Consider the following 26,918-nt stretch of genomic DNA (forward strand, 5'->3'; position numbering starts at 1 on the left):
AGGGTCAGCGAGATGCTCTAACGTGTATGGGAAGCCTATTCTAGAGATGGGGCAGCCACTAAGAGACAAACCTGTCTCACCAGCACATTTTGTTATTCATTATGGAACACAATAGGAAAATATTATACATGTTAATACCAAATCTGTACCTCTAAAATGTTAACAGCATGTTTCATCCACACACAACCCTCCACCAGTATTCTTGCCTTTCACCAATTCCTTATGTGCACTTCCTACTCCTTATGTGCACTTCCTACTCCTTATGTGCACTTCCTGTTCCTTATGTGCACTTCCTGTTCCTTATGTGCACTTCCTGTTCCTTATGTGCACTTCCTACTCCTTATGTGCACTTCCTACTCCTTACGTGCACTTCCTACTCCTTACGTGCACTTCCTATTCCTTATGTGCACTTCCTAGTTTTCTTTCCCTATGTTCATCTCCTTCCTACCATTCTTCCCTTAAGCATTTTAGTTTTATCTCCATCCTTCTCTTGTACTGTTATATATTTTTTGTGATTACTACATACATACTTATTTTGGAATCAGCTATTGTTTCAAACCTAAATGTACTTGCATGTTTATTTAGGATTGTTATTTTAAGACTATTTGTTATTTGATCATACATATTACAATAAACCTATTGGGCATCTATTGTATTGCCTTGTAATACTGCATGTTTGCATATATGTGCACCATAGCTCTCAACTGTCCATAATTTCATAGAATACCCAGATTTTTGACTCTTATATTTGGTCCATTTCTAATAAAATTGCAGTTTTCTGGTAAATTACAGGCAAATCACTCAGGACTAAAGTCAGAAAACAATGGCAGACATTTGATTTTCAGACTCCATATACTTTAAAACATTCATGGTAATGCAAAACCTGTTATTCTATCAACCTTCCAAGTTTGTAAGAGCAATATTTAAAAAACTGACCACATTTTTGTGCCTTTGTACCCCCATTATTTGCGGCTGTGTCCAGATTTCTTGCTCTAACAAGTTGAGAGGTATGATGTGCACTAAATATATGTACCTTTCATTTATTTACTGCATTGCTTTGCAATATTGTACAGTTGCCACTGGACTGGTTGGAAGCTGAAAAGGGTCCTTTGACCAATCAACCAACCCAGTGAAATTCAAATAAAAAAATCACTAGATAAATACATTTATAATACATCAGTAATACTTACTTCTTATTTTACTATTATTAATGTGCAGAAACTCCTGATCTTGCAAATGCCATTGTTTTGCTCAATACGGAAAGCATGTTAACCTGAATAGCAGTTCAAAAGGACATTCTGCAGGAAAAATCTTATCAAATCTTGAAAACTAAAAAGAAGTGGTAATGGCAATGTAAAACTCCACTAAATAAAAAAGTAGTCTCCAGTGTTTGCTTTATTAAGAAAAAGGCGTACATTCTTTCTGATACAGATAAAGATTTCTTTCCACAAAAGCTGGAAATATCTCCTGAACCTTTCAGAACTGGTGGCAGTAAACTAAGTAATGTCTCTATTTCTCAAATGTAAGTAACTTGAGTGAATTATAATATATACAACCCTCCAGGATTACAGTTGAATATCTGTATGTCTTCCAAATGTTCCAAAGATATTATTCAAGTATGAATGCTCCAAATTTCAGGAATATGAATCCCAGAGCCTTCCACATTCCACTTTTTTTCAGAACATGGAAAAGAAAAAACTCACTTGCAAATAAGAGTATATATGCTCTAACCACTTCATTTGAGGATAAAAAAAATTACTCTAGAAGCACAATTCCACTAACATTAGTTGTGACAGGACACAACTTCAGAATAGAAGAGCTTTTCACAGTTGATAGAATAAACAATGAACATTGTTTTGCAAGAAATTCAGAGGACCAGGTCTTAAAAAGACTTACCATGGCTTTAAGGATATGTATGCATCTTAACTGGAGTAATTTGAAATGAAATTACAGCACTAAAGCCAGAGATTTAACAATCACATTTGACAATTTCCATCTAAGCCAAATTTTCAGTCTATGACTTAAGTGACAAGAAACGGTTTTCTGCTAAAGAATACTGCAGAATGAGCAAAAAATATCAATTTCAGAAATTGGAGAATAAGACAAGCCTCTGTGTCATGTTCAAGGAATAGTAGGTGAACATGTGAATAAAACATTATTCATTATCCAAATCAACCATAATGTATTGGCCTACAGATTAATTCCAGCACTATCATGCAAGAAAGGAAAGATGAAATAAAAAAATGTTGCTTATGAAATAAGCCAGTGACACAAATGCCATCAATAACGTCAAGACAAATAAAGTCCTTTAACAAATAAGAATGAATTGACGTTGCTTAGAACCTCACCAGTCTCTGAAAGCTAAACACACACACACACACACACACACACACACACACACACACACACACACACACACACACACACAAAGACAAATCAATGGAATGTGATTTGGCCCAAAAAGACAATGAAGCCATACAGGCAGACTGAGGACAAAAATCCCAGATAGACAATACACGACTTAAAAATTGTAATGACAAATAGAAATTGTAAATAGACAACAAAAAAACTATCAACCAAATAAAAATTATATTTTTTGTAATTTCAGAAGAAAAAGATCAGTTTTTTCATCCCTAACACATCTTCCCAACAGCTGCAAATAAGTGAGGTTTTCATGGGTGTTGGGGTCAAAGAATCCCTTGGTGTCATCTGAGGGATCTGACAAGACATTGTTCATCTCTTCATCAAAGTATCCTCGCTCATAAGCCACTTGAACTGGTAAACGATGACTGTGCACTGGATCAATGATACCACCGGTGGCAATCTGGGCTTCAAGAAGACGAATGCCATGGTCTTTCACAATCAGGTCCTTCTTCAGGGCTTGAAAAAGAGAAATTTTTTCACCTGTGTAGGGGTCCTTGTAGCCAGTCACTCCTCTCTCTGCCGATAAAAGTTTGTCCTGCAGCTCCTTTCCAATGATGCCTTTGGAGACTGCTTCCTCAACACACAACTTCTGGTTATTAATAGGATCGATGATGAACCCAGTAGCAGCCTGAGCTTCCAAAAGAATTAGTGCAGTACCAGGTCTCAAAATCCCTCTCTTCATGGCTTGATAAATATTCAACTTTTCCTTCAAGCTTTCTAAGTAAACACCAGCAATACAACTCCTGCCTTCCAGGTATCTCTTAACAGTATCCATCTTTGCCACATCTTCTATAGTTTTAGTACCCTGCTGCAGCTCTCCCCAGACTGACTTGTCAATAATCTGGGATTTGTATAATTCAGCAACAGAAACCTGTTTCCTCAAGCCTGGCAGTTTCAGTTCACTGCTTTTCTTTTCAGTTTGGTCAATAATGGTGCTAATGATTGTAATCAGGGTTTCTGTTGTCTGAGCACCATCCTTGAACTGCTTCACCAGTTCGTTCCTCTTCTCTTCTGTTATGTAGTCAGAGTGAAGTAGCTCCCACAGTGAAACTGTTTTATCCTTAAAAGTGCCTGCCTTGCAAGTATGCTTTGTGGATTTGAAAAGCTCTGTAGTTTTCTCATCAAAGAGAAATGAATCCGCATTCCCATCCTTTTCTGTAGTCTCTTTCTCTGCGATAGTGGTTCTTATGATTGTGGTGATTTGGTCAATGGTTAAAGTTCCTTGTTTGAATTTCTGAAGTAGCTCATTCCTTTTGCCTTCTGTGAAGTATTCAGAGTAGAGCAGTTCCCAGATGGATACGTTTTGACCTGTGTATCTGCCTGCACTGATTGTGGTGAAAGAGGATTGGAAAGTGGTTTTAGTAGTTTCATCAGCGGAAACATGGGACCTCCCTTTGGGAGCTATATTGAGTAGACAAAGTCCTGTTTCATCCTTACAGCATCTTTCCAGCAGCTGCAAATAAGTGAGGTTTTCATGGGTGTTGGGGTCAAAGAATCCCTTGGTGTCATCTGAGGGATCTGACAAGACATTGTTCATCTCTTCATCAAAGTATCCTCGCTCATAAGCCACTTGAACTGGTAAACGATGACTGTGCACTGGATCAATGATACCACCGGTGGCAATCTGGGCTTCAAGAAGACGAATGCCATGGTCTTTCACAATCAGGTCCTTCTTCAGGGCTTGAAAAAGAGAAATTTTTTCACCTGTGTAGGGGTCCTTGTAGCCAGTCACTCCTCTCTCTGCCGATAAAAGTTTGTCCTGCAGCTCCTTTCCAATGATGCCTTTGGAGACTGCTTCCTCAACACACAACTTCTGGTTATTAATAGGATCGATGATGAACCCAGTAGCAGCCTGAGCTTCCAAAAGAATTAGTGCAGTACCAGGTCTCAAAATCCCTCTCTTCATGGCTTGATAAATATTCAACTTTTCCTTCAAGCTTTCTAAGTAAACACCAGCAATACAACTCCTGCCTTCCAGGTATCTCTTAACAGTATCCATCTTTGCCACATCTTCTATAGTTTTAGTACCCTGCTGCAGCTCTCCCCAGACTGACTTGTCAATAATCTGGGATTTGTATAATTCAGCAACAGAAACCTGTTTCCTCAAGCCTGGCAGTTTCAGTTCACTGCTTTTCTTTTCAGTTTGGTCAATAATGGTGCTAATGATTGTAATCAGGGTTTCTGTTGTCTGAGCACCATCCTTGAACTGCTTCACCAGTTCGTTCCTCTTCTCTTCCGTTATGTAGTCAGAGTGAAGTAGCTCCCACAGTGAAACTGTTTTATCCTTAAAAGTGCCTGCCTTGCAAGTATGCTTTGTGGATTTGAAAAGCTCTGTAGTTTTCTCATCAAAGAGGAATGAATCCGCATTCCCATCCTTTTCTGTAGCCTCTTTCTCTGCGATAGTGGTTCTTATGATTGTGGTGATTTGGTCAATGGTTAAAGTTCCTTGTTTGAATTTCTGAAGTAGCTCATTCCTTTTGCCTTCTGTGAAGTATTCAGAGTAGAGCAGTTCCCAGATGGATGCTTTGACCTGTGTATCTGCCTGCACTGATTGTGGTGAAAGAGGATTGGAAAGTGTTGTAGATTCCCTGGCAATCTGGGCTCTATGGGGTAATGGTTCACAAAGTCCGTTTCACCTTAACATCTTCAGACTTAAAAGTGAGGTCATTGGGGGGGTCAAGGATCCATGGTTCCTGGGATCTACAAATGATCCTTCTCAGCTTCCCTTAGCACTTGAATTGACGATGACGCACTGGATCTGAAAGCCATTGGGTTCAAGGCATGCCAGGTTTCCAATCCTCTTTCGGCTTAATAGAACTTTTCACCTTTAGTCCTTAACAGTCCCTCCGCCGTAAAGTTGCCTAGCCTTCCATGTTTGAACTGCTTCTCAAAAAATCTGTATATGGGTTATGAACCACAGACCGCTTCCAAAGATTAGTGCAGTACCCTAATCTCTTGGCTATAATCAACTTTTCTTAAATTTTGTAAAACAGCATCAACCTGCTTCCAAGGATTTTCAGTCCTCTTTCAATCTCATTTTTAACTGTTCTCTCCGACTGCTTGCAATAACTGGATTTAAATTCGCCCACTTTTCCCAACAGTTTCTTCCCACTTTTTTAGTTTGTCATGTGCTAATTTATGGGATTTGTACTAACCCTTTTGAACTTTCACAATACCTTTCCTCCTTTGTTAAAATTAAGCTCACTATTTGTTTTTAATGTGTTGCTCAAGTTGTTGTGAATTTAAAGTCTTAGTTTCTCATCAAAGAAGATCCCTTGTCTTTCTATAGTCCCCTTTTTCTTAAGTTTTAAGCTTGTGATTTTAAGGTTTTTTTTTGATTTTGAGTATCAGTCCTTTTTTTTGACCCCTTCTCGGATCGTTCCTTACTGTGGTGTGGGAATGGTTAAAGTTTTGGTTTCTGGAAACATGGTCCTCCTTTCAGTATTTTAACAAGCCTTTCAGACTTGACTGCATTCACGTCAGGTTGAGGTCAAAGGTTGAGTATCCAGTCCTTTTGGGGTCTTTGAAAAATCCTTTCACCAAGATCTTTACCAGTCACTGTAACGATAGTGCTGGTCAAAAAGGGGCAACTGGTCTTACAAAGACTTTCAGCTTAAAAGATTTTTCAACTTGTAGATCTTAGCCAGTACCTCCTGCCGACTTATCCTCCTCCTCCATAAATTTTAGCTGCTTCCCAACCCCAACCCGATAATAATCGGGTTAAAGTAGCACTGAGCCCAAACCCCGTGCCGTACAGTTTAATCCCTCCTTTTCGTTGTATTTTTCAACTTTCCTAACTTTCTAATAACACAGAATACACTTCCTTCCAATCTCTCTTCCATCTTTATGTCATGGTCTAATCCTATCAGTTTCCTTGCTGACCATCATAACTGCTTACATTCAGTAACAAAACTTTCTGTAGCCTGCAGTAGTCCCGTTACTCTTTTCTTAAATGGCCTAATGAGTAATCGTTTGTTTGGCAATGTTGTCTTTACATTAACCTTCCCTTCCTTTTTGTATCTGTTAGTAGTCCCAATGAAATGTTTTATTTAAAGTCTGCCTTGAATATCTTTTGGTTTGAAAAGCTCTGTAGTTTTCTCATAAGAGGAATGACGATCCCATCCCTTTGTAGCTCTTTCCTGGATTGTCTTATGATTGTGGTGATTGGTAATGGTTAAAGTTGTTTTTGAATTTCAAGTAGCTCCTTTTGTGTAATAGAGAAAGCATTCCCACTGATAGCTCTTCCGTGTATCTGCCTCATGATTGTGGTGAAGATGGTAAAGTGCTTTTGTAGTTTCTAGGGAAACATGGACCTTTGTGACTATTAGTAAATCCGTTTCATAATAAGAATTTTCCAGACTCTGATAGTGGGTCCATGGTCGCACTGGGCTCAAAGAATACATTGGTTCACAGGCTCCATTGTGCTTTGAAAAGATCTCTACACACAACTTTGGTAGTAAAGTGATGTACCATAAACCCCGTCCAAAGATGCTTGAGACGTTCAAAAGTCCTTCATCGGTCTTAATGACTTAATAACCCTTTCAAGTGAACGGCTTCCAACATCCTCCTCCGGTCTAAATTCCCTTGCCCTTCATGTTTATCACTTCCTCACCAGAACGACTTGTCAATAATTGATTGTAGAATCAGTAACAGCACCTTTCCAACTAGAATTTAGTCCTGCTATCTCTCTTCGGCTGATGTCAATTAATCAGGTTTCTAAGTCAGACACCATATCACGCTTCCAGTTGTTCCTACTTTCCTTATTGTCAATATAGCTTCAAGTAACCTGTTTCCTTAAGCCTGCCTTGAATGCTTTGTCATTTGCAACTCTCCGTTTTCCCAATGGAAATGATCCCAGTTCCACTCTTTTCTTTATCCCTTGCGATATGGTTCTATGATTGTGAATTGGGTATGTTAACTCACCTATTGAATCTATACCTCTTCCTTTTTCTTCGATAGTCAGAGTAAGATTCCCAATGGTGTTTAGTCCTGCTTCAAGTTCTTTGTGTTTGAAAAGTTGAATGTTTTGTAGCATCAGGAAAATGGACCTCCCTTTGAGCTTTTACTGAAAAGCCTTATGATTGTGGCATGTTCGGAATGGATTAAAGTAGTTTTCATGGAATGGTCCTCCTTTGGTTCTTAGGTCAGCAAGACATTTTCATGCTTTCAAGTTTCGCTAAAGCACTTTTGAAATTGGAAAATGCTTTGAGTATCAGGAACAGGACGCAATTGGGCTAATAGAGATCATAGTCTATCACTCCTTCAGGCTTAAAAGAGAATTATACTGGTTTATGCTTGTGGCGGAAATCCTCCTTGCTCATGTGTTCCACAGTCCTTTTCATTGCCTTAAAGATCTTCCTCAACACATTGATATTAACAGACGTGCACTGACCATAACCTGGCAAGGCTTCAAAAGAGATCCTGGTTCCAATCACCCTTCTTCAGGCTTGAAAATATAAATTTTTTCACCTGTGTAGGGGTCTAAGACAGAATCATCTCTCTCCGTAAAAGTTTTCCTCAGCTCTTTCAAGATCCTTTGCTGCTTCTAACACACAACTTCTGTATAAGGATGTATAACCCAAGCACCTCTTCCAAAAGAATTGTCAGTCCAGGTCTCAATTCCCCTTATGCGTATAATATAACTTTCTAAGTTTTAATAAACACACAATACAACTCTGCCTTCCAGTTCTTAACGTATCATCTTTGCCATAGCTTCATAGTTTAGTACTGTCAGCTTCCAGACTGACTGTCAATAATCTGTTTGTGTAATTCGCAACAGAACCTGTTTCCTCAACAGAGTTTCAGTTCCCTTTTCTTTTTTTGGCATAGTGGCTAATATTGATTGTTTTTTGCTAGCACCTGCTTGAATTCCTTACAATTTCGATCTCTCTTTTTTCGTGAATATCCCAAGTAACGTTCCCGTAAAGTTGCCATTGAAGATCTTTTGATTTAAAAGCTCATGTTTCTCATAAGGAATCAGCGAATCGTCCTCTTTGGATCTTTTCTGATAGGCCTTTGATTTGGATTTGGCAATGAAAGTTTTGTTTGATTTCTGGAAAGATTCCTTTTCCTTTGTGAGTATCAGAAAGCGTTCCATGTAGTTTGCCTGATCTGCGCACTATTGGGTAAAGGTTGGAAAGGTTCTGGTTCACGGAATGGGACTCCCATGGGAGGCTTAGAAGACAGTCCTTCCCTTACGTTACAGCAGTCGCAAATGCGGTTTTATGGGTTTGGGGTCAAAAACCGTTGGGTCTCTGGGATACAAACATCTTCTCTCTTCAGAAAATTTCTCCTTAGCACTTAATGTAACGAGACTTCTGGTCAAAAACCCCTGTACTTAGGCTTCAAAAATGATGCCTGTCTTTCAAAAATTTTCAGGGTTAAAAAGAAATTTCACATGGTAGGGGTCCTTTACCAACATCCTCTCCCGTAAAATTCCCACTCCTTTCCAATTCTTTAGACTCTCCTCAACACCAACTTCTATTTTAAAGGTCATCGACTCAGCAGCTGACTTCCAAAAGATTGTCTATCAGTCTCAAAACCCTCTTTCCAGCTTAATTTCAATTTGCTTCTAGTTTTAAGTAAACACAGCAATCAACCTGCTTCCAGTATCTAGGTTTCTTTTGCCACATCTTAATGTTTATACCTTGCTCAGCTCTCTCAATGATTATCAAAATTGATTCCATATTCACAATACCTTTCGCAAGCCTGGCAATAGTTCCTGTTTTTTACTTGGTAATAATCCCAATGAAGTAATCGGGTTTCATCTTGCTGTAGCCTTTTCTGCGGAAGTCGTTCCTCTTCTCTCCTTTGTCTGTGAAGTCTCCCCAGTAAATGTTTATCCTTAAATGCCTGCCTTGCAAATCTTGTGATTTGAATAGCCATGTTTTTCTCATGGAATGATCGATCCCTCCATTTGGACCTTTTCCTGGATAGTGGTTTTATGATTGTGGTGAAATGGCAATGGTAAAGTTTTGTTTAATTCTGAATACTCTTCCTTTTGCTTTCTGAGTATCAATAGAGGTTCCAGTGGAAGTTTAACTCCTTGCCGCACTGATTTGAAAGGGTTGGAAATGTTTCATTTTCATCAGAGAACTGAGAAGCCCTTTGGGACTTATGATGACAAAGTCCCACCTTAACTGTTCAAGAGCTGCAATAAGGGTTTTCACGGTGGATCAGGGCTCCAAAGGAATTAGGTTACAAGCATTGTTCACTCTCATCAAAGTTTCTCCTCATAGCCCTTAATGGAAGAGCCTGCCGGACATACCAACGGTGGAATCTGGGCTTAAAAGATGAATGAGCCCTTCACAACCGACCTTCTTAGGGTTAAAAGAAATTTAACCTGTTAGGGCTCGTGCAAAATTCACTTGCCAAAACTTTTCTACAGCCATTCAAGATCCTTGAGACTTTCTCAACACCAACTTTGGCATCACATCGTTGAACCCTGTGACAGCCAGCTTTCAAAAGTATTTGAGTTTAAAACCCCTCTCTATGCTTGCTAATTTCAACTTTTCAATCTTTTATAAACTCGCAATAACCCTACTTTATTTACGTTTTTTGCACATCTTAATGTTTACCCTGCTCGCTCCTCGTTGTATAACTGAATTGCTCAATCAAATTGAATCCTTTTCCTCAGCCTGCAAGTTGCTTACTGCTTTTCATTCGTTTGTCAAAAGGGTAATGATAACAGGGTTTCTGTTTCAGACCTTCTCTTCACGATGGTCTTTTTTGTATTGTCAATGGTAGTCCTGTAACTTTTATCCTTAAAATTGCCTCCTTCAAGTAGTTTGTGATTTGAAAAGTCGTTTTCTCTGAAAGAGCATGATCGCATTCCCATGATTGAACTTTTTTGTAGTGTTCTGATTGGTGAACCTTTGGATGGTTAAAGTCATTTTCATTTTAATGCCTTCCTTTGCCAGCTGAATAGTCAAGTAGCGTTCCATGGATAGTTCCTGTGTCTACTGTGTTGAAAAGGATTGGAATTTATAAAGTTCCGCGAAAACGGATACACTTGGGATATTATGAAGACAAACTGGTTCCACAGTTTCAGAGCTGAACAGGTGTCACATGGCTTTGGGCTTCAAAGAAATTTGTCACTTTGACAAACATCTTCTCTCTTCATAAAGTATCCTTCATTTTCCAGATGGAGACCTTCCTCTGGACAAAACCCGTGGATTGGATCAAGAGCGAATGCCTGCTTCCAACAGGTCCAAGGATTAATAAGAAATGTTTCAACCGTGCTCTTGCTTAAAAATCACTTCTCAAAAGTTTCTCACCTAAATACCAATTGCCTTAGGTATCTCTAACACACAACTTTGGCATTACTCATGATACCACAGTAGCCGCGAGCTTCCAAAAGATGTTACAGGTTTTATAATCCACTTCTGGTTCTCAATTGATTTTTTCAAGCTTTCTAAGTAACACCAGCATAAACTCTGCCTAAGATTATTAAGTTCATCTTTGCACATCTTAATGTTACACCTCTCAGCTTTCCCTTACTGATTGTCAAATCGGGTACTTCAGAACTAAAACCTTTCCAAGTGGCAGTTTCATCCTTTTTTTTAGATGCTCAATAATGTGCTACAGATGTAATGTTTTGTTTCTGACTCTTTCTCTGCAAGTATCGTTCTTCGTCTTTTATGTAGTCCTATTTAGCTCCCAATAACTTTTCCTTTAAAAGTGCTGTGCAAGTAGTTTGGATTTAAAAGCTTTAGTTTTCCATAAGAAGAATCGATTGCCATCCTTAGATGGTAGCCTCTTTCTTGTAGTTCTTCATGATTGTGGCTAACGATTGGTAAATTTGTAATTTCCTTGATCCTTCCTTTCTTTCGAGAGTATTCAGAGTAGAGGTTCAGTGGCGGTTAACCGTTGTCACTATGGGTGAAAGAATTGGAAAGTGTATAGTAGTTTCATCAGGGAAACTTGACCTCCCTTAAGCTATCTGTAGAAAAGCCTGTTTCATCCTAAAGCATTACAGCAGTGCAATAGAGGTCACGGTATTGGGGCTTCAAAAGAGAATCTTTCACGTGTAGGGGCCTTGTACCTCCGTCAAAACACTAACTTTACTGGTCCTTGCATGATCCTTTGATCCTAAATCAACTCGCTTCAAGATCTTTGAACCGTTCCAATCAGCTTCGTAATTAATAGACCAGGTTACACAATGCGCTCTTGCTAAAAATTACTTTCCGTCAAAATTTCAATCCGCTTAAATCTCCTTCAACTTTTCCTTAACAGCTCTCTAGCTAACAGTCATATAATCCCTCTCAGCTACTCCAAGATATCAACTTTGTAATCCTTAGCTTGACAGACCTTTCTCAACTGGATTTTTAACACACAAACTTTCTTCCAGTTGTAACATAATTTCTATATTGAATAGGTTCTGTTCTACAGCTTCCTTGAATGCTCCATTAATTTCCATTTCCTTCCACTATGTATCAGCGTGAAGTAGCTCCCAGTAAATTTTATTCTAATATCTGCCTATTGTTTGTTCTGTGAGAGCTCTCATAAAGTCAGTATTCTCTCTAATATGCTTTCTGAATGTGCCTATTGTTTTGCTAAAATGCTGATTCAGTTGATGATTTAAAGTCCTTTTGATTTCAAGTAGTAGTTCCTATGCCTTCTAGCTTTTCTGTGTAGCGTTCCTTGATTGTGTGAGTTGATGTTTCCTTTTGATTTAAGAAGATCCTTTTGGTTTAGTAGAATGCCGTTCCCTGAAGCTTTGGTGAGCAAAGCTGGTTTTCATGTGGTTAAAGAATTAGTGTTTCATGGGGATACAATCCCTTGGTCATCTTGTAAGCATCCTGTTCATCCTACAATTGTTCCAGTGCATAGGTTAAGGTGTCTTGGGTTCAAAGAATCCTGGTCCAATCGTCTGTCTTCAGATGAAAGACTTTAACCTTAGGGTCAAAGATTCCTGGATAAATCCCGGTCCTCCTTCGAAGAGAATGCAGCTTTCCAGCAATTTCAGGGCTTAAAAGTAATTTACCAGTGGCTCTTTGCATCATATCCCTGCCGTAAAATTCCTGCATCCTTTCCAAATCCTTTGTCTTCTTACAAAATTCATAATAATCAGTTTTAACAGTACCAGCTTCCAAAAATCTTCGTAGGTTAATCCTCTTGCCAATTTCAATTTTGCTCTTAATTCACAACAACTTTAACTCAGCCTTCAGTATAACGTTTCCATCTGCTTTCATATGTTTTATGTGCAACAGGTCCATGTTTGATCATCGGGATTTCAGTTCGCCACTTCCTTAGCGAGTAAGTTCCATTATCTCTTTGTCAAAAGTGCCATGAGTATCTGTTATTGCTGTCTAGTTGCTTGACAAGTCCGTTTCTCATTGAGATGATCTTCCTCCTTGACTTTTCGTTAGTCCTGGTTATTATGTTTGATTGATAGTCATCTTACCTTCAGAGAATTTATCGAGCCTTCCTTTGGCCTTTTGCTTGGATAGGTTCATGATTGTTTGGTAGTTAATTTTGTGAAATTGAGTTCCTTTGCTTTCGGAACATCGGTACCTTCAGTATAGTTACCTGTATCTCACGTTTCCGGTGAAATTGAAGTGGTTTTATGTTTGGGCAAAGACCCTTGGTTTAGACGACAAGCTTTACCTCTATTCCTGCATAGCTGAATGTGGTATTGATGGATCAAGTCCCGGGCATCTGGGTTAAAGATGCATGTTCTTATCTCCTTCTAGTTGAAAGGAAATTCCGTAGGGTTTGAGCAACTCCCTTCCATATTTGATCTTTCCAATCATCCTTTAAGCTCAAACCACTTGTTAGTTGACCAGTGCACGGTTCCAAAATTGTTCAGGTCTCAAAATCCCTCTCTTCATGGCTTGATAAATATTCAACTTTTCCTTCAAGCTTTCTAAGTAAACACCAGCAATACAACTCCTGCCTTCCAGGTATCTCTTAACAGTATCCATCTTTGCCACATCTTCTATAGTTTTAGTACCCTGCTGCAGCTCTCCCCAGACTGACTTGTCAATAATCTGGGATTTGTATAATTCAGCAACAGAAACCTGTTTCCTCAAGCCTGGCAGTTTCAGTTCACTGCTTTTCTTTTCAGTTTGGTCAATAATGGTGCTAATGATTGTAATCAGGGTTTCTGTTGTCTGAGCACCATCCTTGAACTGCTTCACCAGTTCGTTCCTCTTCTCTTCCGTTATGTAGTCAGAGTGAAGTAGCTCCCACAGTGAAACTGTTTTATCCTTAAAAGTGCCTGCCTTGCAAGTATGCTTTGTGGATTTGAAAAGCTCTGTAGTTTTCTCATCAAAGAGAAATGAATCCGCATTCCCATCCTTTTCTGTAGCCTCTTTCTCTGCGATAGTGGTTCTTATGATTGTGGTGATTTGGTCAATGGTTAAAGTTCCTTGTTTGAATTTCTGAAGTAGCTCATTCCTTTTGCCTTCTGGGAAGTATTCAGAGTAGAGCAGTTCCCAGATGGATACGTTTTGACCTGTGTATCTGCCTGCACTGATTGTGGTGAAAGAGGATTGGAAAGTGGTTTTAGTAGTTTCATCAGCGGAAACATGGGACCTCCCTTTGGGAGCTATATTGAGTAGACAAAGTCCTGTTTCATCCTTACAGCATCTTTCCAGCAGCTGCAAATAAGTGAGGTTTTCATGGGTGTTGGGGTCAAAGAATCCCTTGGTGTCATCTGAGGGATCTGACAAGACATTGTTCATCTCTTCATCAAAGTATCCTCGCTCATAAGCCACTTGAACTGGTAAACGGTGACTGTGCACTGGATCAATGATACCACCGGTGGCAATCTGGGCTTCAAGAAGACGAATACCATGATCTTTTACAATCAGTTCTTTATTCAAAGCTTGGAAGAGTGATATTTTTTCTCCTGTATATGGATCAGTGTAGCCTATTACTGCCTTTTCTGCTGACTGTAGTTTTTTCTGCAATTCTTTGCCTACTATTGCTTTTAATACTGCTTCTTCAACATTTAACTTTTCATTTTTAATTGGGTCAATAATAAATCCAGTTGCAGCTTGGGCTTCTAGTAGTACCAGTGCAGTACCAGGTCTTAAGATTCCTTTTTTCATTGCCTGGTAAATGCTCATTTTCTCTTGTGTCTTTTGTATGTATACACCAGCAATACAGCTACTTCCTTCCAAGTACTTCTTGACCGTTTCCATTTTAGATATATCTTCAGCATTTTTTTCACCTTTACTGATTTCACTCAAGGTAGTCTGGTCAATGATATTGGATTTGTAAAGATCATTTGCTGATATTCTTTTTCTTAAGCCTTTGAATATTGGCTTTGCTCCTCTTCTTTCATACTCTTCAACTTTTTCTGCAGTAGCAGTTATTAATTGCTGCAGTGTTATGCTTTGTGACTGAAACTGCTGCAGCATTTCTTTCCTTTTCTTTTCAGCCACATATTCTGAATTCAGCACTTCCCAGATACTGGTTTCATGAGCTTTGAACCTGCCCATGTCTTTCTCAAGTTTGGTAGACTGTAGCTGGTTAGGGATTTCCATGGTTTATAAATAAATTGTCCAGTTACTTTTCTCCTGCCTTTCAAGTGCTTTGCATGAATGTTTCTTATTTGCTCTCCAGAAAATCAAAATCTCTGCAAGACATTAAGAAAATTGAGAAATTTAGATGAATATGTATCGTAATCTTAAGCTAAAATAAATGCTAGGCTTAAAGTGAATTGTAAACATTCTTATAGTAAATAGAATAGAATTATGTTCACATATGTGAAAACTGACTTCTCAGAGATGTATTAGTTTTTCTGTACTCTGTTTACACATGTAATCATATTTCTTCAGTGTAAAGTTTTAAAAGGCACGGACAGTAAGTGGGGTGTATATGCGAAGGGAAAATGAGAAGGCGCTTTAGTTATAATGCTATATTATTCTAGTAATATATTACAAAGTAAAAAAAATGCAAATACTTTTCACTACCCATTCAGTAATTGCACGCAATGAACATAAGGTGAGATTACTTAAGGCTTTGGCATGGCGTGACACTGGTCTCAAGTTCAAATGATAAGGCTTCACCAGTCCCTATTCAGCATATACTAATGGGGACTGGTGAGTCCTATGTCCGATTTCAAAAGATAACTCAGGCTCAGGTACATGAAATAATTTGATGCTGTACATTGTTGAGGCTCAGCACTGTATAATGCCTAATGAGTGGTAAAGCTCTCTGAAATGAATGGACTTCACAGAAAGGCAGAAGCTCCTCCTATTTACCAAAAGCTTTGGAAATTGGAGGAGGGGTGACCCCGGGTCTACAAGTATGTCAGTTGCATGTAACTAAGCAGACTCCCTACCTGCAATACCAAGTCCGACACACAGGTGGAGATGCTGTGCCTGAGGACTTTGGCTTAGCATATTACTATGCTTTCCCTTCACCCTTTTGCCATGGACGCTCTTAAAAAAAAATAAATTACAACTCTTACAAGGCAATAAATTCTGGAGGCAATTAAATCCTGATGCTCAATATGTCATTCAGGAATCTCAATCAAAATACTAGCAAAGTTTTTTTTAATCATCAAGTCAGCGGTCTTTCAAAACTCAAAAAATATGAGGGTGCACCGTGAAATAGCTATATAATAAAATACATAATATTAACACATGGCAATATGGATTTTTAAAATTAAATGCTAGCACATCTGAATGCAGAAATTATTTTAAACAATGCAAATGTATTCCATGGTATGCAAGGTGTATGCATGGCTACATATTTTGCCTGAAATGGAATACAATAATTTTGGAACAAGCCTCCCATGTGAATAGCTTATATGGCATATGTACACATGTTATGACTGTTTTATTTATTCATCCTCCGATAGCTACTTTATCATTTTCAGTGAAACAGAGAAGTTGGAGTCTATGACAGCAAGTAATGGGTGTAAGGCAGAGAACTAGTCCTGGATGGGAGTTCAGTCCCTCTGCAGAATGTACATCTAATAACACTCATGTTTATTCATGCATTCATGCAGATGCATGCACATAGATGCACAAAACACACTCACTCCTATGAGCATAAAAGATGACCAGTTCACTTATTGCCACTTCTCTGGAATAGAATACGCCATAAACCCATAGTCAAAAAAAAAACAAAAACACAAAATATTTCTTGCCTGAAGACCCAGTGACCGAGGTTTGACTGGTGGATGTGGTGCACTGAAAGAACCATCTGTGAAGGATACAGAATGAGCAGCCTTTGGTAACTAAACCAGCCTTGTGGGAAGATGGAGGTGAGGTTGGACCTTTATGCATGAAAACCACTAGTCTGTATATAAGCACTGGGTCTCAACTCTGCAGGATACAACTTTTGTTTTGCAAGCAATGCATCTGCAGTATTGCCAGGCAGAATATGCATGCATGCGGCCAGGTTACAATATTGCAGGCCCTGCACTGGTACTAATCTATCGAATCACAAGAGGGTGGCGAGACGGGTAATTAGGAAGAAACAAAACTAGCCCCAGAAGGTGGATCAATCATGACTCCCATACTTAAATGATAGCAATGAAAGTAAAAGGCTACATAATGGAAACTCTTCCTTAAAAGGGGAGACCTCCAATGTGTTGATGAAGCGGCACTATAAAGTGGTCAGAAAGGAGAGGGAAGACCTCCAATGTGGTGATGAAGCAGTGCTATAAAGTGGTCAGAAAGGAGAGGGAAGACCTCCAATGTGGTGATGAAGCAGCGCTATAAAGTGGTCAGAAAGGAGAGGGAAGACCTCCAATGTGGTGATGAAGCAGCGCTATAAAGTGGTCAGAAAGGACAGGGAAAGTTCAGCACTTACGTGGACATTGGGGAAGATGTGTAATCAAAAGGTTGGGGAGGACCAGAATAGACATCTGTGTTTTTTTATTTGCCTTGCAGCACTGTGAAGCATACTGTTTTTCCAAATTTGGTCAAATTGCCACAATGATCCATGAGCATATTACATTTCTTAACATTCCAATCCATAGTACTCATTTCTGAATACTGGTATTATGCTTGCATGAACCTCTAGAAGTTCAGTTCTTTGAATAAAAAAGTCAAATAAGTCACCATCTAGTGTCACCCAGGTTTGTGTAAACCTATCTCATTGTAGGAAGGGGTGATAACTGGCACTAAAGTTAAGTCTGCAGAATTTGTGAAGGAGTCATTCAGCAGCAGCTGGAGACTGCATGGCCAACTGGAATGATAATTCATGCATGGATATTGGATCATGACTGGATTTCCGACACAAAGGGGTGGATATTAGCTCCACAGTTAAGTGCGACAGAAATGAGGCAAAAAGGAATATGGTGGATGAAATGAATCAAATGAAGTGGACAGACCTTCCAGACTAAAGTTTTCTTCTTTTGGAATTTTGCAAATTCTTATGATTTTTCCAATCTAGAAATAAAACATTTACAAGTTTTGACTTGAGTGCATCTTTATTTTGCCATATCTTTTTATTCCCTTTCCCCACATGACCATTAAGTTCTGCACAGCCCCTGGTGAACTCTGATGAGTCATGGTCCCACCCCTGGCAACCGATGTGACATATGATGGTTCTACCACTGCTAACCAATAAGTAATGTCCCCACACTGGGCTAGTAATCAAGGAGCCTGAATCCTCACCACTGATACTGGAGAGGGACACTCACTTGGAATACAAATGAATACATTCAATATTTCTATATCCAGACCTCTCTGCATCAAGCACAATTTCCCCCAGAGTACACAGGGAACACATACATTCCAGGTTCTGGATTCCTCTATATCTGTCTCCCTCCAGGCCCTCAGTAAGACTCCTCACTGACACAGCTGTAGGTTTAGGCAACAGCTGTAGGTTTAGGCCCTCAGCCGAGTGTCCAAGCCAAGACCTCCAGTTCCCTTTCTGTAAGCCCAGCGCTTGGTTTCCCTGCTTCTAGTAGCTGACACACACCTGGGAAAAGCTGGCCTAGATTTGCCTGCTGTGTCCCCTTCTGCCCATAGTATAAGGTAGTTATCACTGCCACCAAACACTTCACAATCAGCTGTTACACCCTTAACAATGGGTGCCCAATTACACTGTATAATATCAATACTAATAAAAATTTCAGCAGTTGACCAAGACAGCTAGGCTTCTAGAGTGGCCCACACGGTGTCACCAAATAAATATACAAGTTAGTTACCCATCTGATTCAATACATTTATTTCTGTTTCTGTATTTAGGTGTCCAGATATAGGCAACTAACAGCTGTCAACTAAATAATAAAATCAAAAATAAAGTTCAGCAGTAAAATTCAACAGAAACCAATTACTCACTATGGTGCTATGAAGAGTGGCTAGGCCCAGTGGTCACTCTAGGGCCCCCTGGTTCAGGGTTGGCTTAATGATTAAGGTGCTTACCTCACAAACCAGACATTAAGGTACATGGTTTGATTCTTACTTTTGCAAGAAATTGGCTAGGCTTAAAATGGCTAGTACTTACCTGTGAAGCTGAAAACAATGCATTGCAGTGGAATTATTTATGTTCATACTAATCTTTCTAAAAATGTAAGTAATGACATTTGAGATAGTTTTGAATTGGCATTTATGATGAAGGCTGGCAAACTGCCTTGGAGGGTTGGTCAATGACATGGTGATTTACAGAAGGAATCTACTGCCCTCAATGAAAGTTATGAATTGATTATAGTGCCCTTTTGAAACAATTACTAGAACAAATTCTTGTTGAAATTCAAAAGAAAGTTGGATACCATTACAGAAAAAAGTATGAAGTGAATGTAATATTGAAAGATCATTCACATGCCTTCTTGGATTTTTATAGGAAAATAAGGTGTTAAAGGTGTAGAGATTTAATTTGGAGGGTAGTTGGAACTACTGGAAGATAACAAGCTGACCAAGAGAATAATTGGTTTGCCTTTACATTACCAAGAATGACAACTATGAACGCACAATTGTGCGACTTTAAACTGAGAAAATCAAACGTTGAACGTCACCAAAGTTCGAAAATCAAAATCTGGAAAACCAGATTCGATGATTTTCGAACTACAAAATTACACTACACATCGTTATGCAGGGGGAAGCCCCCCTGCACCCCCCATCCCCTCTACTTTAATATACTAACTCAGAGACTGCACTGAGGGAAAGGGTTCATTTCCCGATCCCCATTATAGTGCGATCTGCACCTGAAATGCCAAATCTGCAATGAGCTAATACCAATGTGCATTTGCTCATTGCAAATTCTGACTATTTTTTGTCGACATTCTGTGATTTTGAAAATGCACTTTCGACCTTCTTGGGATCGAACTTGTGCATATTGGTAATATAAAGGTAAACCGAATAATGCTCTGAGTCTGAGGGCAAATGTCATAACTGTTTGGGTTCTGGAGAAAGACGAGGGAACATAATTGTATGGCTTTTATGAAGGAAAAGTAGACAGCATGGACTGACTTACAGATAAGACCAATTACAATTAACAGGCAACATAGAATCTTTTGCTCAGAGCTAATTTTCACAGCTAGATGACCTCATCATACATTTGGTGAGATTTGAGAGTTGAGGACCAAATCCTCTCTGCTCTGGAGACCTGGCAAAATGTACAACATAGAAAAACATTTTTTTAAATTACCTTTCTGCCCAAACATATGGAAATTAAGTTGCATTTTTTGGCAGCAATACCAGAGTGTTGATTAATGAAGCTAATTTTAGGGAGATGTACCCCACTTTGTTCAAAACTTTTCTTCCACAGTAGGTTAAACTTACAGATTCACAAGAAGAATGTAAGAATGCAAGTTTAAGGAAGTCAATAGCAGACATCTGCATCAATCTGGGGATGTGAATAGCAATAAAGTTCAGTGGAGTAGTGAAGGATGAGCTGAAATTTTGTCTTGGGATGCAAAACCACAGTGTTGGTTGTGGGGCAGGAATTTTTCAAATACAGAATACAGCAAAGGTAAAAAAATCAGCCCAAACAGCAAAACAAAGTTGTCCTAAAGAAATTGACGTTATGACTTGCTTGTCTATACATTAAGTCTGCAAAGGCATACATTTCTGCAAACAAGATTATACACTTATTTTACATATTTAAAAAATAACGGTATTTGTGATAGTGTTGTTTTGGCTTTAATGATGAAAATAGTAGAACAGAAAAAAACAAACAGTGGTACTGAAGGCTAGCAAACTTATTGCAAGTACTTCTTACATGCACTGAAAGACTACAAGAAATTATTGGTATTAACTGGTACGGTTTGATTTGGATGTTGTGGGACTGCAAGTACAGGACTGTACAAATGTAAAACCCATAAGAAAATGTTAACCTTCTGGACAAGTTAGCTACACCCAAACTAGGGCTTATGCAGTCCTCGATTTGGTCCTCACCAATAAGGGGCAATGCTGCTCCCCTCCAGGTGTAATCTCCTCTCTGGTTAAATTGGTCTACAAGTCAGTCACATACACTAAATCTAAACCTTGAAGCATTGTCTAAAACTCTGTACTCAAACTATGTGAGGGTGAATCTACTAAAGTTGAATTCCATTCTTCCCAGACACTTGTTTCATGAGACTTGAACCTGTCTAGATTCAAAAAACCCCTTCCACCTCAATGATCACATCGCTTATGATGTAGAATCTTTTACTGTTAAATTCTATGCACATGTAAATAGTTGCATAGATGCACCCATCTCCCTCAGAAAAAATAGACATTAAATTCAAAAATAAATCCATATGGTGGGACGCTAATATGCTCAAGCTCTTTAATAAAAAAAATAAATAAATAATTACATGCTAAAATAAATCCAAGTCCATGGGATGGGAGGGTGGCCTAATGGTTAAGGTGTTTGATTTACAAACACAAGGTGCAGGGTTTGAGTCTCACAAGGGATAATTGGCTAGGCTTAAAATGGCTTGCAAAGGCAGTTAGCTTAGTACTTACCTATGAACCTATTACCTATGAACCTATGAAGATGCTCTTGCTAAACTAAACAAAGATGCTGATCAACTAAAGCAAGCTATGAGCTAAAAACAGACAGTCAGATACAAAAAGAAACTTTCTTTATGCTAGCAATCCAAGAAATGCCAGTCACTGAACAGAGCTAATGGCAAATTATATCACATACTTTGATGCAGAGGATATAGCCAATCTACTAGCAGGCAGACTTAGATTTTACTTCACCCTCACTTTCTTCCAATATTCTCAGAATACCTGCATTTATACCCCCTCAAGTCTCCCATGAACAAGTTCTCAAGGTACTACCTAAGGCAGAAACACTACATCTATGCATCTGGATAACATACCAAGCTACTTACTGGTTAGTCTGAAACGTGATTTGTTAGATCCGTTATAGAAACTCTTCAATATTAGCCTCAGAACAGGCTTTTTTCCAGAAGAATGGTGGACAGCAAGTCTTTCATTTGCACAAAGGTGGGACTTCAACAAACCTGGGCAATTACAGACCTATAAGTCTGACCAGCCAAATCTGTAAGGCTATGGAAAGGATAACTGAGGAAGTAATGAATAGGGATATAAGGTAACCTACAGACTTCTAAACTCAAACCACTTTGTATTCCATGAGGGCAGGTCCTGCTTATTTAACCTGGTCAAATTCTTTGAAAAAAGTCACTAAGACAATGGATGAGGGCAGTCAGTGGACACAGCATATTTAAACCTTGCAAAGGTATTGAACACCATCCTACACTCAGGTATCATACATAAACTTGACCAATTAAATTTTAACCCCCTAAGTAGCTCATTGAACAGCAAATTGTCTTACAGATTGAACTCAAGAAGTAAGGGTCGGAAGCTCTTCCTTCTCAAAAAACCTACCATTAATGGAGTGCCCAAGGTTCAATCCTTTGGTCACTCCTCTTTGGCATTTGCATCTCAGATGTCAAAGCTAATGTTAAAGTTGGCACCAACATAAACTCTCCAGAGGGTACCAGAATCCTCCAAGGGCATGTTCAAAATAGTGACAAAAACCATGGACTAAAACTAAATATCAAGACCTGTAGAATTATTTCCTTTGGGAAGCATGACTGCCCTTGTAACTACCACACTGCACCACTCCCTTGAAAATTGATCCCATAGTTATAGAGCCACATACCTATGCAACAATGAACTGTCCTTTGATCAACACAAATCAAATGTTTTAAGTTCTTTTCATCATACTGTGTATAGCTAAAGAGATGGGATCTAGATCCAGAGACATAATTGTTACACTGTACTTGGTACTCATTGGCATGACTGATTATATTGTTCCCTTCGGTATTTACCTCTCCAAACACATGGCACAACCCGAGTGACCACAATGCTTTCTCACAAAAATCAACAGATCAAATGATAAAAAGTCTACACACCAATTCAAAGCTTAGTCTCTTTTCTCAGTATCATTCAGAGTACTGACAGGCAAATGGTATCTGCCTCACATAGAGCCTCAATGGACCTTATTCTGTCAGACTTATTACACATTCACAAGTCAAATAAAGTCTTATACACCCACTCAAACAAAAAAAATAGAACTGCTGTTGCAGAAAAGGAATCACTCCAAAACCATAAAAATATGGTAACAGATGGCAAGCATGGAACCCAGTGAAAATGTTAGTTTTAAAAGACATTTAATTATAAAACCAAACCACAGTTAAGAGCTTTTTCATGTATCGAGACTTCATCAGAACTGTAGTAAAAACACATAGCATCATATTTAAAGACTTTTAGGTTCATCTCCATTGGTCAATTCATCAACACATCACTTAAGTCGTTCACTGATTAACCATCATACACCTATTTTGTGAAACTAACACCAATCAATTCTTATAAAACAAATGTAATTCAAAAATGCTGATAAAACTAAAACAGCATATCTAAATGTTGTATAATTTTACAACCCTTAAATGCAACACCAGAATACCATTTTTATACATTTCAGGAAGCTGGAAAAAACTAAACACTAAAAATGGTATTTATAAGTTGGTATAAAAATTATAAATTATAATTTTGCTGATCTTCACTTTAGAACAGGGAACAAGGAGATCTGATCATTAAGTCCAGGGGGTACATTAGCGTTCAATCTCACCTGACAAAATAATTCACAGTACTCCAAATAGGTTTCCCATTTACCCCCCCCCCCCACCATGGACAGTGTTTCACCTGTTCAAGTACCCAAAATAAAAACTAGTCTCCTTGCATTCCATGCAATTTCTCGTTAAAGCATTGGTAGGTACCCGTTTTTCTATGGCATTACTTTGTTCATATATTCTCACCCAAAGAATTCTTTCAGTTTTCCCTATGTAATATGAGAGACCGATCTTACAGTATGCTAAGCAAACTACACCCATAGAAAGGCAATTGTAACATTCACGTGCTCTAAAATTCCACCCAATTCCTGGAACTGTTAACATTTCCAAGTGTGCAACATGTACACATTGCTTGCAAGACTCACATTTGTAGATCCCTTTTAATTTCTTGTTACTGACCATTTTATTCTCATTACTATACCTCTCCAAAATATTTTTATATTGGATCCTCTTGTATATAAATGTGGGGGGCTTAGAAAAAAAATCCAAGTGTATTCGGCATCTTATAAAAAAAATATTCCAGTATTTTTTTTTTTTTTAACAATTCTCTGAATTTGCCTTGAATTTCCACTGTGCTATAGAGTAAAAAAAAATTCTGTAATTCATTTCATTGGGTCTGCTCAATCTTGGAGTTTTATAACTGAAATTAAAATCTTCAACTTCAAGTAGGTGCCTATACTTGGTCCCTCATCCTTCTGTAACCTACCTACTAGGAGCCTTAATTCAACTGTGTCCACAAATTCACATTGCAGCAAAACATTTTGAAACCACTCTATTCCCACATCATGGGGGATTCAAGAAGACAAGTCTGCAATGTCAATGGTAACTAAACATGTGGTGGTAGACTGACACACTGCCAATCCAGCTATCTGGAATGTTGTAAACAATTCTATGTCATTTGTGAATACTGACATGATTTATACAGAACTGCATGTTATGTTCTGAGCTTCAAGAATGTAACCATAGCATACCCTGCTGGAACATAGATTAACTTACCTAACTTCAAGAAAATAAGTTGAAATTGTTTTAGGGTTGTATTATTTGTCAGTTTCAGTGAAGCAGACTGTCTAAAACTAGAGGTTTTTCAATTGTCTTGGAGAGAAGTAATTACTAGGTCTAAAATGTAAAAAGTGTTTAATTGCTTTACAACTTCCAATTCTGAGCAAACATCTGAGAGAGATGCATTTTTCACACAGAAATGTTAAATTCTGTTAAGTTTGTTAGCCTGGGAACTGAAGGCAGGTGACAGAGTGATGTCATCCAAGCTGACCCAGCAGTAATGTTTGATATTAATTTAAGAACTCAGAGAAAGAGAGAGAGAGAGAGACTTTGCATTTTGTATCTTGTCTTTGACCTGAATTCTGATAGCCTCACTTTTAGAGCCATTACTTTTATATCCCAGAACTTCACCAAATGCTCCAGTTCATGACCTTCCCTTCTTAAATTAAGTAAAATAATACATTATCTGTAAATTATGAATGAGTAAGATGGTGATGATTTACGTCCTATAGATGCATCCACATAAAGGGCTTTTATTAAAGAAACTAGACTTTGAGGAAATCCCACCCATCTTAAAACAGTCTACGAAGTTTCCACAAATCCTGTTAAATGTTTTTTTTCAGCATCTAAGCTGCTGCTAAGAAGGTAGTTACCTTGTTTGTATGAATGGCTTACTATCAATGATATCTTTCATTACCAAATGTATGATCAGGAATAAACCCAGTCTGATCTAGGTGTATGAGCTCTCCAAGACGGGGTGCAATTCTACTTGCTAAGATGAAGAAAGTAAAATTGAAATGGGTCAATTTGAAATAACCAAAAATGGGTCTTTACCAGGCTTAGGTGGTACTAAAAACATGGCTGCTTTCTAAGAAGTTGGAATATGCTAGGTAACCATTATACTGATGACTAAAACAATATACTGGTTAACAAAATGGAGGCCACCTTTAGATAAACTTCTACAGAAAGACCATCTCGTAATAGGGTTTTACATTTAGCCATTTTACTTAGGGTAAGGGAGATTTCTTCTAAAGAAAAAGCAGACATAACTTTTCTGGGTGGGCAGAAGAGAAGGTTGGAAGGACAACTGAGTCAAGGTGATGAGAAATACTCAGACACCATTTCTGAATAGGTAATATCTACAAAGAAGTGCTGGTATTAGTCTGATTAAGCGACTTCCTCACCGTAGCAAATTTTGCAAGTTTTTGCAGAGTCCAAATAACAAATTTTACAAATGTTCCTTTCTATCTGCTGCTGTCAGTGTCATAGCCACAACTTTAGATTCGAGGGAATAAAGTCAAAGGACTGGATCTTAATTTCATCCAACTCAAATTTATACCGCAAATATTTATCCAGAGTATCCTTCATAAGTTCAAAGGAGATTACTAGGTTAATGGTTTAAGAACCCTTAAAAACCTAGCCAATATAACTCGATTTTACCCAATATAACCCCCCTGGGGCAAGAGAATGGCATGAGTTTGTACCCAAGACTTGAGTATCTTACAGATTGCTCCTGTTCATAAGGTGTGAATTTGTGATTCTCCATGGATTGATCCAAACTGCATGTGAAGAGGACCAGGGAGGGGCTCTGCTTAACGTGAACAGGAAGCCTGCTCCAAGGCAGGAGAAATCTCAGAGATACGTATCCATCTCTCCACTATCCACAGAAAAACTCTCGAGGCAACACCAGTGCAGAAGAACACCAAGGAAAAAATAATAAAAACATGTAAAAGTATCTAGCAGCTGTATACCTTGTTGTAAGCGGTTTCACATTTCACAATAAATGCTTCACACATATTAAGAGGTACTGTGGTTCTCATTTAAATACATAAATGCATTAAGACCGTTCAATCCCATTGGCCTTACAATAATATCTAGCCTATAAAAATCCATTACCAACTCACCTTTAATCACCAATTACCAGGCTATAACTCATAACACACTTTTCGGCCATCTAATCTGAACCAGAACACCAAAGGCAGAGGGTGTGTCCATATTCATTAAGGATATCCACACCTCAAGGCTAGTTGCGTATCATAATGCATCCAAGGTTATCCAAGTGCAACTAACTCTGGGAAAAACCGGAATCCAAATTGTAGCTTGCTACAGATCCCCCACCATGCCCCAGGATTCCCACTCCTTTTTTCTTGATACACTGGAAAAATATTAGGGTTCAACCAAACACCCTAATAATGGGCGATTTCAACTACCCCACCATTAACTGGGAAAACTACTCATGTACCTACTTCCTTCACTCAATGCTTTCTGGAATTCATAAATTCCAATGCCCTGGATCAACTTTTCCACACCCCCACCAAGGGTAAAAAATATCCTAGACCTAGTCATTACCAACATGAGTGACCGGTGTTCCACACCTGAAGTAAACTCCTCGTTGGTCAGATCTGACCATAAGCTAATCACCCTAGATATCCACATCCCGCCCCCACCCACCATTAAGGAAACCACTGTAAAAAAATTTTCCAAAGCCAACTTCATG

The 26,918-nt window shown here is 38.6% G+C and overlaps 1 protein-coding gene across 1 annotated transcript in view; it reads right to left on the reverse strand.

Annotated features, from left to right (window-relative positions):
• Nucleotides 1–2,581: 2,581 nt before the first annotated feature.
• LOC122798495 (epiplakin-like) overlaps nucleotides 2,582–26,918 on the reverse strand; it is a 341,455-nt gene continuing 317,118 nt past the window's right edge. Inside the window, exons 4-5 of the mRNA XM_044067494.1 lie at nucleotides 13,899–15,010; nucleotides 2,582–4,723 (exon numbers count right to left, since the gene is read on the reverse strand). Of these exons, the coding sequence (XP_043923429.1) occupies nucleotides 2,588–4,723; nucleotides 13,899–14,918 (3,156 nt within the window). The 5' untranslated portion in view covers nucleotides 14,919–15,010 and the 3' untranslated portion in view covers nucleotides 2,582–2,587. The remainder of the gene's footprint in view (nucleotides 4,724–13,898; nucleotides 15,011–26,918) is intronic.

This window comes from Protopterus annectens, chromosome 3.part1, assembly GCF_019279795.1.
Source record: "Protopterus annectens isolate FY-2018-M chromosome 3.part1, PAN1.0, whole genome shotgun sequence".
NCBI lineage: Eukaryota > Metazoa > Chordata > Ceratodontiformes > Protopteridae > Protopterus > Protopterus annectens.